This window comes from Podarcis filfolensis (assembly GCF_964270895.1).
Source record: "Podarcis filfolensis genome assembly, chromosome: 11".
Classification (NCBI taxonomy): Eukaryota; Metazoa; Chordata; class Lepidosauria; order Squamata; family Lacertidae; genus Podarcis; species Podarcis filfolensis.
This window is the reverse complement of record NC_139613.1, coordinates 59,739,523-59,751,055: the sequence shown is the minus strand read 5'-3', so window position 1 is coordinate 59,751,055 and position 11,533 is coordinate 59,739,523. Positions and strand designations below refer to the sequence as shown.

The window sequence follows — 11,533 nt, the reverse complement described above, 5'->3', positions numbered from 1 at the left end:
TGCAAACTCAGCCAAATACTGCTCTGTTATTCTGGACTGCATACCTGATATTACTAAACAAATATATTGAACAAATGACAATGATTGTACCTTATGTTGGTGTATACAAAACCATCAGATGTCAGAGCATCAGGTTATCATAAGAGAACATTTATTGGGATTTGTTCCACTAAAGGAGACTACAGGGGCCTTTATGACAGAAACCCTTCTTGGACAGTTTGAGCAAGTGGGATTACCTATTGAGAATCTGTGTGGGCAAGGTTAGGATAATGGGAGGAACATGAAAGGCAAAGAAAATGGCATTCAAAGGAGTCTGGACATAAATCCACATGCCTTTTTTGGACCCTGCAATGCACACTTCTTAAACTTGGTGTTCAATTATGCTGCTAAGTGTTATCTGGAAGCAACTAGTTTCTTCCGTTTGATTCAACAGATCTATAATTATTTCTCTGCATCAACAAATTCTAACTAGCTATGCATCAGACTTAGGCACAGCTGTTAAGCCATAAAGCAAAAGAAGATGGGACAGTCGAATTGATGCATTGAAACCACTGAGATATCATCTTGGTAGTATATATGATGCTTTAATGACACAAGCCTAAAAGGTTTATCTGGAAATACTTCCCAAAATGAATAATCAGATGCACAAACATAAGATGGGGGACACCTGGCTTACTAGCAGTACATGTGAAAAGGATCTAGGGGTCTTGGTGGACCACAAACTTAACATGAGTCAACAGTGTGATGCAGCAGCAAAAAAGCACTAATGCTATTCTAGGCTGTATCAACAGAAGTCTAGTGTCCAGATCAAGGGAAATAATAGTCCTGCTCTATTTTGCCTTGGTTGGGCCATACCTGGAATACTGTGTCCAGTTCTGGGCACCACAATTTAAGAAGGATGTTAACAAGGTGGAACAGGTGCAGAGGGGGGCAACCAAGATGATCAAGGGTCTGGAAACCAAGCCTTATGAGGAACGGTTGAAGGAGTTGGGTGTATTTAGCCTGGAAGAGAGACTGGGAGGAGATATGATACCCATCTTGAAATATCTCAAGGGTTGTCACATGGAAGAGGGAACAAACTTGTATTCTCCTGCTCTGGAGGGAAGGACTTGAACCAATGACTTTAAGTTACAATAATGAGATTCTGACTAAATATCAGGAAGAACTTTTTGACAGTGAGGGCTGCTCGATATTGGAATGGTCTCCCTTGGGAGGTTGTGGACTCTCCTTCCTTGCAGGTTTTTAAGCAGAGGTTGGATGGCCATCAGTCACGGATGCTTTAGTTGAGATTCCTGCATTGCAGGGAGCTGGACTAGATTATCCATGGGGTCTCTCCCTTCCAACTCTACAGTTCTATGATTCTATGAAGCTAAGATCCTTGCTGGGGCAATTTGTAAGTTCAAGGTTGTGGTATCTCTTTTTACATGGTGCAATATCCTTTTTGGCAGGGGTCAGCAAACTTTTTCAGCAGGGGGGCTGATCCACCATCCCTCAGACCTTGTGGAGGTCTGGACTATATTTGGGGGGGGTGAACGAATTCCTATGCCCCACAAATAACCCAGAGATGCATTTTAAATAAAAGGACACATTCTACACATGTAAAAACATGCTGATTCCCGGACCGTCCGCAGGCTGGATTTAGAAGGTGATTGGGCTGGATCCAGCCCCCGGGCCTTAGTTTGCCTGCCCATGCTTTTGGGGGTAAATCTTGCAAGCAAGCTACTACAAAATAAGGAAGCTTCTTAAACACAGCTCCAAGCCAAGTGACTTATATCTTGTGGGCTGCAGATGTGATGAGGGTTTTAAAACATGCTAGAAAGATTGCAAAGGAGCTAGAAATACTATTAAACTTTGAGACAGAACCAGCTAGAAAGAGAAAGAAATAGCAGTTTGAGTATGAGGCCCAAGAAAAGATGCAAAGCAGAAATTCAAAGCAGGTTTCTACTATGCTGTCTTAGACACAGCCATGAAGAGAGGTTCCAACAGCTACGTACAATAATATAATTGTTGGCACAGATGGGAGGGGTATAAATAATGAAATTATTATTATTATTATTATTATTATTATTATTATTAGTCGTGGCAGATGCATGGAGGGCCATAAGAATAGACATAGGAGACTAGTGTTGGGTTAAATTAGACCACAATTTTATTGATTACAGGAAAGAGTAGGTTTGTCATTGGGCATGCATCTAGCTTCAGGCAGTCTGCCTGCTAGCTGACAGGAACCTGGTTGGGATTGGCTTTGTGCTGGGGAGTCACCCCCAACATGGATTGGATGCCACAATCCCACACAGGCTGCCACTGGGAGAGGTGTATTGGTCCACCCATCCCATCATGGACTCCTGGACAGAGTCACCCGTCCTGGACCCCTCTAACCCCAATGCCTTATCTGCCAAAGTTGTGACAGTTGCTATGAGGTAGGCGAAAACCTGCAAGCTGGCCAATTTGCTTGCAGGAGAAAATTCATGCCAGGCCCTGAATATGGCGACTGAGTAAACCACAGCAAGGTCCATGGGCAACATACCCGCTTTCGCACTGGGCAGGTCCCTAAAGGCTGGGTGAGAGAGTAGAAAATCCCACAAAAATTGGCCAAGAGGGCAGCCTACCCCTGGCCAGGGGTGGGCTGAACGCAGCCCCCAAGCCCCTGTGTTTCTGATTGGCTTATTTTATTTATTAAATTGGATACTACCCTTCATCCACAGATTTCAAGGCGGTTCACAACATTTGGCTTTCTGCATGATATATACAGTATCAACAAAAAAATCTACTGAAGATATACTTAAAGCCTGCAAGAATTTGGAAAAATCATTGATGCACAACAGAAACAAAGATATAGCAATAGTTCAAAGACTTCCAAAGTCTAACCAGGGAGAAGAGTTGGTGGAAGAAGATTGGATGAAATTTAAAGACTATCTGCAGAAACATTGTAAAATTAATGAATGTTAAAATGATGCTGGATTGAAATTAAGCGGCATTAGCAAAAAGGTTAATAAGAATATGTAAAAATGGATTGATAACGGATGAAAATATATAGTTATAATATGTCGAGATATAGAGTTAAGATAAATGAAAGAGGGTAAGGATTTGCTGAACTGACTATGTGAATGGGAATACAAAAAAGGAAGGTGTGAGGAGGTCAGGGAAATAAGCAAACGAAATTCAAGATATGAAAAAAAATGGATTTGTTTTTAATTTTTCTTATGTATTTTTTCTGTATTTTATATTTTCTTTTTTCTATGTATTTTTGTACTTTTTGTATTTTTCTCTTTTCTTTGTTTTCTTTCTATTCTGTAATTTTCTGCTTTTTGTAAAATTTAATAAATATTTTATAAAAAAAAACCAAAGACTTCCAAAGTCTATGCCACCACAAGCACATACTTCTCTTCATACTACAACAAAATATTCCTAGATAATGTGCCTAATGTTTCCGTTGCTCTAAGGATCCTTCCGACACTTCCAGGGTCAGTGGCAAGTGGTGAACAGAGTTTCTCAAAGCTCAAACTGATAGAGACTTGGCAACTATAACAGTTGAACATGCCCAGGCATCAGCACTTGACCTGAAGGAATTGATGACAAAATTTGCAAAGGAAAAGGCACACAAAGTGAGATTTTGATGTGCCACAAATTGAAAATTTTAGGAGACTTACGGTAAGTTTTAACATCATATTCACAAGATTATTTGAAACAATTTGTGTGCTAAAAGCAGGGGTGTTCTCTGGTCTTTCAAATTCAGCAGTGTTCTGTGCAAGGCCAAAATTAAGCCCCCACTCCCAGTGGCGGAGCTACATGTTCTGGCACCGGGAGCGGAGAACAGACAGGGGCGTGGTTGACGTACATCGTGGGGCAGCGGCTGCGATGGCACCCCACCAGGGATGGCACCCAGGGCAGACCACTCCCCCCGCCCCCTTCGTCCGCCAGTGCCCACTCCTGCCTCTGGCCTTCTGTTCTGCTCAATTCACTATATCATAGTTGTAATGTTCTGCAGCGCCCCCTAGACTTGCCACCCAGTGAGTTGGAACTGATTGCACTGCCCTAAATCCACCTCTGCCAAAACATTTTCTTTTGGATTTGAGAACAATAATCAAAAATTGTTGCAATTTAAAATAAATTTGGCGCTTTCAAGTTTTGTGCTTTTCATTTTTTTCTACATATTTTTTGGGGTGCAGATAGGCTTTCCTGGGGCGCAATGTAGCACTGGTTGCAACACAGTGAGAATTTTGGCAGAAAACCTTCTCTACTACTATTATACCCAATGAGAAACTGCATTGGCTGGCCCTGCAGGGACAGGCTGAGGTTTGTCTCAGGAGCCAGAAACTGGGGGCCACCAGCCCTGGGCCATCTAAGTTAGCCTACTGCCCACCGGTAATGTGTAGGGTGTTGTCTCCTCATCAGTACTGAAGCAAGATTCAGCTGCATATCTGATTGTCTTTGCCTCAATGTGTGGATTGTGGGTGATTACACTCTGTTTCAGAGTATTGATACAGTGGTACCTCGGGTTAAGTACTTAATTCATTCCGGAGGTCCGTTCTTAACCTGAAACTGTTCTTAACCTGAAGCACCACTTTAGCTAATGGGGCCTCCCACTGCCACCGCATCACCGCAAAGCGATTTCTGTTCTCATCCTGAAGCAAAGTTCTTAACCTGAGGTAATATTTCTGGGTTAGCGGAGTCTGTAACCTGAAGCATATGTAACCTGAAGCGTCTGTAACCCGAGGTACCACTGTACATCTTAAATCGTGAGTTGTGGAAGCATTCTACAAAAAGCAGCTGTGATGCAGAAACCTAAGATAATAAATCTCTAAGACAGTAACTCTCTTCTATGAGATTTACTTGCTGTATCGCTACCAAGTTTGTGGTCATCCTCATTCTTCCTTTAAAGTGAAGTGCAATTTGTATTGTGAAGAATATAGAGAAATTGGCTTGTATTCTGCAACACAATATTATTGCTTCCACACTTGACAGTGACCAGTGCTTTTTTTCTAGAAAAATAGGTGCCGGTACTGCGTGTGTGTGTGTGTGTGTGTGTGTGTGTGTGTGAGAGAGAGAGAGAGAGAGAGAGAGAGAGAGAGAGAGAGAGAGAGAGGGGGGGGGTGCCGGTACTGCATCCTTTCCAGCTCAGCTTTTCATTTCCAGCTCCCTTATTCATTCTGTCCCATTCAAGTGAAGCTCCATCCCAAAGAGAAAGTGTTTGTGTCCTTATAATATGTTGGAGGAAGAAAGCACCTGGTAAGCACAGCCCTGCTTGAGAAATATTCAGAGGAAGGAGATCAAACCATTTGCAGAAGAGGTCATCCTAACAAGGGATTCATAGGCATAGCATAGAAAGTAGATGAGAAATTCCGGACCATGGGAATTTCTGGTGGGAAATGTAAGATATTAAGATATCTTCCCTCAAAGATATCCATAGTTTTGTAGCTACTACTTTACAGTACTCAAGCACAAGGTAGTGCTCACAAAATCTCTGTGTGTGTGCAGTAGAAGTTAGACAGCTGGGGGAACCTGCCTGGCTTTTGGGATTTGCAGTGTTTCCACCAGAAATAAAAGTTCTCAGTTGGGGAGGGGAGGGGAGGGGAGAGAAAATCAAGCAGTTCCTTCCAGGGAAATTTCCATTTTTCAAATCTCTTCCACTCATTTTCTCATCATTCTCCTCCAAACTGTTATTATCAGCAACATTTCTAAAGCATAAATAAATTGAATAAATCTCAACAATTCCATTGACTTTAATGGATAATTTTGGCACAATCTATAAACAGAAGTGCCCTGAAGTCAGTATCTAAAGAGGTTCCATTTTCAATAGGATATTTGTTCACACACTGGCATGCATGTAAATGGCTTTCATTTCCTTGGCGTGTAAATGTATGGACAATGGGCATATCTGAGCACCTATTGTTTGTCCCTCGAGGCAAATTCAATAATGGGCATCATTCAGATGCTCAAAAGGCAAGGCCCTGCCTGCCAAGCCCTTACATCACAATCGAGTGCAATATTCCAAAGGCTCATCATCGCTATTGTTAAGAGCCTCATCTCCTGCTGCTGCCATTGCTTCCGTTTCGGCTTCAAAAGCTGGATTGAACCTCCCGGGTGTGTAGTCGTTCCTTTTCAGATCTGTGGAGAAAACAGTGAAAACTCTGATCATAATTCCTTAGCATATACAAAGTGTTAAATCGATCCATTACATGGTAGAGAACAGGAAAGAAACCACGTTTATATTATTGTCTTTCCCAAGTCCCCCTACACAAGTCCTGGTTTCAAAGAAGTGAAAGGGAAGCGAATCACTCAGCAAACATAACAACTTTTCTGCTTTTAAACCTTCTGTGCCTTCTGCTGTGTGCCTGGGCTCAAACTGACCCCTCATCAGGAATGGGCTTTATTGTGAACTCCTGATGCGCCCAAGAAACAGAATAAGAGGTAGAAGATTCAGAAGGGCAATAGAGACGAGCGGAGAGTTGGGCTGACCAAGTTGTGGGTAGCAAAAAAATGGGGTAATGGCTGATGGACCAGCTTAAGAAAAAAATAATTTGTAAAATCCTTATGAACATAGATTTATAAGATACCCTGTGGTATCTGTTCAAGAAGTATTTGACATTTGTTTGCAATCGTTAAAAAATGTCATCTTGTATAAAAATCAACAGATGTTTATGGATTATGCTCAGTGATCACAAAGATAAAAAGTGAGCTGAGTTCTTTGGTTAGTTGCCCCATCTTGCTAAGCAATTACTGCATCTCTATACCTTCCTCTTTTAGACAAAAACCCAGTTTCTCCCAAGCAAACCCGATTGGAAGCTGAGAACAAACCTTGACTTTCTGACTGTGGTTTGTTTGGCCAAAACAACTGCCTGCTGGTTCACACATAATGTGAAGTCAGCCTCTAGTTTGTTCCCTCCCTGCAGGACAAAGTGCTAGGAAGGAGCAGAGGGAGTTGGGAGCTTTTGAGCAGCAGGCTCAAGCTTGGTGCACACTGCCTTAAGAGACAACTTTAAAATAAACTATGTTTTAATGTGACATGTCAAGCAGGCCATAGTGAGCATATGGAAGTGCAATCACAGCCATTATTTTTGCCTTTTCCCATCTCCAAGCATATGAAAAGTGTTTGCAGGCACAGGGTCTGAGAACTAGGAGATCAGAAGCTAGGAAGAGGCTAGAATTTAGGCAACAGATGAGCATAATTCGCCATCCATCCTAGACTCAGAGACAGCTGTTCTCCAGACTGTTTCTGTAATGGCCACCATAGCTCCACCATGGTGATATCGGCCTGTGTTGCCCTGATTTGGTGTGTATCACAGGGCGAGATGTAACCTTGGTTAACCTTGCAAAATAATCAACCAGCAGATGGGTTGGTTGATCCAGGATTCACACTCAGTGCCTACACCATAACTTGTTGACACGTCTAATCAATGAAGTCATGGCCTGTTTAAATCCAAAGTGGTTGTGCTGTGTTTATTGCAATTTCACCATGCTTTGGCTCCACCACCCACGACTTCACGGTGCCTAGAGCTAGCAAAATGCAGAACTTTTCTATTGCTTACCAGGAAGTCTGAGTTTCCTACAACAAGAGTTGCAGCAATGCTTTGAAATGAAGTTTTTGATTGCTTCTTCTCCAAGGTTTGCTGGTCCAAATACCATCCCTCTAGATCTGGAAGAAACAACAGTACAAATGAATTTTTAGCCAGTGTTTTTATCTCCCAAAATACTGCAAAGCAAAGCAGTGGTATGATAGCAGTTTGTTTAAATTAAAAAGCTTCAAAATGAGAGGCTTGACTCCCCAGATGCTGCTAGATTGCAAATTCTGGCATCCCTAGGATTAGCTTTGCTGGATGGGGAGATGGGAATTGGAGTCCAGCAACATCTGGGGGGGACGTGGGTGGCGCTGTGAGTTAAACCACAGAGCCTAGGACTTGCCGATCAGAAGGTCGGCGGTTCGAATCCCCGCGACGGAGTGAGCCCCTGCTCCTGCCAACCTAGAAGTTTGAAAGCATGTCAAAGTGCAAGTAGATAAATAGGTACCGCACCGCTCTGGCAGGAAGGTAAACGGCGTTTCCGTGCGCTGCTCTGGTTCGCCAGAAGCGGCTTAGTCATGCTGGCCACATGACCTGGAAGCTGTACGCCGGCTCCCTCGGCCAATAAAGCGAGATGAGTGCCGCAACCCCAGAGTCGGTCACGACTGGACCTAATGGTCAGGGGTCCTTTACCTTTAACATCTGGGGGGTCACAGGTTCCCCACCCGTATATAGATATATAATGGCTGCTTACCCAGTTACAGGTTGCCGCCCGTCATGTCTGGCTCAGATCTCCCAGGCCGGCTGCTTTTATTGGCAGGCTTTCCCACCATTAAACCAGGGCGGAGGAAGGGTGTGTGGTGGGGGCAGGTCGCCTCGGGTGTCACCACTGAGGGGGGTGACAAAATGCTGGGCAGCACTCACTGCAGGGCCTGCAGCACACCCAAGCCACACGTCTCTCCTGGGAATGACACGGTGGCTTGGGTGCCCACAGGCTCCGCACTGCCCCAAACAGTCCACCTGCTGCCTCCCCCCCAGCTGAGTGGAAGGAGGCAGGCAGACTCCTCGGAGGCACCGCGGAGCATCCTGCCCTGGCTAGCCCTGTCCCAGCAGGCAGCTGGCCCTGTCTTTGGACACAGGGCACACGTGCCGCCCCAGGCACCCTATTAGCTTGTTCTGCCTCTGCTTTATTCTGTCCTTGTTGCAGAATGAGGGGGCTTTCCTTCCAAGGCAGCCACAGCAAAGCACACACAACTTTAGTTGGGAAATAAGCACCACCTAACACCAGCCACGTTTGCAACAAGATTGGGATTGCTGGATATTTTCAGTCCCACATTTTTTAAGGGAAGGAATGCCTACGAGTATGTTCAGAAAACGCCTCTGTAGAAGACTGATAAATCTACAAACAAATATTATGAGTCCATAGCACATGAAAATCAGCGAATCTCAAGAGAGTCATCTACCTGGGAACCAACACAGTGACTGTAGGGAGAGTTGATATTTGGGTGACCAGGAAAGCAACCAATGAGCTGGGAAACCTCTGATTCAAAGATCCTCATCATCGTGAATTTACAAAGTGGCCCTAACTTAAGCAAGAAATATTTCACGGTACGAGATGTCTCCACACCTCTGCCAGACTGTAATATGGAGATAATACCCGCCTGTCCCCATAGAGTTTTTATAAAGCTTTTCATTTTTAGAAAAGGTATACTGGACTAGTCAGATCCACCAGTACTACTGAATAAAGTTGCTGTAATTCAAAGTGGTGTTCAAACCCAATGGAAACAACTAAATATTTGTTTATTTGTGTATTTGTTTATTTCAAATCTTGCTTGCTCATTCCTTTGGAACTGGCAGCTGTGGTGTTTAGTTCCACATTTTGCATCCAATCTTTGCATAAGCTTACATCTAACAAAAAAGTATCTTTTAAAAGTTATAGAATCACACTGGTATTCGAATGCATACTGCCTCCAAGCAGTTGCCAAATGTTCCAAACGACCAGTACCCTGGAGTTATGATTGTGTTGTTCCGAGCGTTCAAAGCAAGCTGCATTCTAAACTGCCTCAGAACTCTAAGGAGCAGTTGCTCCAGTGACCAGCTCAGACCAGCTTCCCTCTTCTCAGGTCTTCTCTTAGGTCAGACACTGGAAGAGAAAGACCTGAAAAAAGCCCTTGCCCTGGAAAAAAGACTGCTTGAGGAACTGATTTCACGTAGGTGCATATATGCAGCGCTCCTCAGTTCCCCACCAACACAGCGGTGTTTTCTCAGATAGGAACAAATTGACATTTTAAAATTTTCTTTTGCCCTGTCTGAGAGCCACTTGGTAGGCTTTTCACAGTGTGTGTGTGTGTGTGTGTGTGTGTGTGTGTGTGTGGAGAGAGAGAGAGAGAGAGAGAGAGAGAGAGAGAGAGAGAGAGAGAGAGAATGAGGACTAAAGTCAGAAGGATTCTTTCCTGAACAGTAGCTGTATTGGTCTGTTGGACCAAACTTTCTTTCAAGAGTAAAATGCATAACTTTGGTGGGATCATGCCTGACATTTTAACAATGGAGAGGGAAGGGAGGGGAGCAGAGAAATGCAGAGGAGTGGATAAGGCAAGAGCCCAAATTATCTGCATGGAGGGGGTCCATAGAACAAAAGGGGTTGTGCGGTTGTGCAATTTCTTCACCCCTGGGAAAATCTGATTCCTGGCACTTACGATTGCAGGTACAGCAGACTTTACCATTCCTATGTCTCAAGATGGGAAATGCAGAATTTGTCCTAGAATGATGGCATTGTTTTAGCTGCACATCACTATTTGCTCAAATTTTAGGAGATGTCCATATGATACTGCACCTAAGTATCTAACGGTTATCTTTTGTCTGTGTTTTTCTCCAAAGCAGAAGTTCCACCCTAGGTGCATTGTGGCTCCTTCCCAGTATGGCTGTTGTGCAGGGTGTCCTGCGTGCAACTAGGTGCCTTTGTCCTGGCTGTTATGGGCTGCCTAATGAGCATCTGTTCCACATCTGCCAAGCTTGAATAGAGAGTGTGGCAGGGAGAGAACATCATGGGCAGCAACCAACAGGGCATTGTGGGCATTGGGATCTGGGGCACCTGTTCCGTGCGAAGAATTACAATGAAGAAAACTAACATTATATGCATACCGTTAAACGATGAAGTGTCCCTACCAGCTGAAATCATCATGGCCCAGGACTTGATGCATTTGGCCTCAGTTGCCAATGTGATGACCGTTCTTTGTATGGCCTTTGCGCTATATAACATCTTTGAGCCAGGAAAACACGACAATTTCATTGCTACGTTCTTTTCAGTTGGAGCAATGATGGAGTTGGCAGCGGGTACATGTGTACTTATTTCCATTTCGTGGAATCTTCATTCTATATTAACAAATGAAGGAATTCCGCTTCCTGAGGTTTTGGAAGTGCCTCCCATTCCAACAGAACAACGTGCTGGAATTTCAATCTATATTGGGTTTATTCCTGCAGTTTCACAGCTTTTAAGTGGAACACTGGTTCTGGGTGAAAAATATTTTTGGAAAATGAGTGAAATAAACACTTCCAAGCAAAAATTTGTAAAGAAGAAAACCCAAAGCTCAGGATGAAATGCAGGCAGTACTACTCTTCTGTGACACTTGAGTGTGAAGAAGAAAAACCCACTATTGGCGGAGATATCAAAGTCATATTAAAATGGAAACCATGCCAGGCTCATTAGGAATATGGCTAAGGAATGGTTCCAGTCCTGTGACTGGCTTTTTTAAAATGGTAGCATGGGACGTTGTGTATATTTATTACCAAATTTGTTGGTTTTTATCTTTTCTTATGCATATTCTGTTTGGTTTTTTCTTTTCAACTGAGTGCTTCTGTATCCCACCCTGGGATGCTTACAACATAGGGTTAACTATAAATAGGAGGGGGGGAATGAAAAGTATAAAACTGTTATATTTAGATATTTATTTTATGCTATATCTCTTTTAGCAATAAAAAGAATGTTATCTCATCGCACACTTATGCTGGAGTGCTTATTTCGCTGCAGACTCTAC

The 11,533-nt window shown here is 43.5% G+C and overlaps 1 protein-coding gene across 5 annotated transcripts in view; it reads right to left on the bottom strand.

The window, feature by feature from the left end:
- Positions 1 to 5,707: 5,707 nt before the first annotated feature.
- TRPM6 (transient receptor potential cation channel subfamily M member 6) overlaps positions 5,708 to 11,533 on the bottom strand; it is a 91,825-nt gene continuing 85,999 nt past the window's right edge. For all 5 annotated transcript variants that reach the window (XM_083576459.1, XM_083576458.1, XM_083576456.1 and 2 more), the window contains 2 exons: positions 7,530 to 7,636; positions 5,708 to 6,108 (listed from right to left, as the gene is read on the bottom strand). In XM_083576459.1, coding sequence (XP_083432585.1) covers positions 5,972 to 6,108; positions 7,530 to 7,636 — 244 coding nt within the window. In that variant the 3' untranslated portion in view covers positions 5,708 to 5,971. The remainder of the gene's footprint in view (positions 6,109 to 7,529; positions 7,637 to 11,533) is intronic.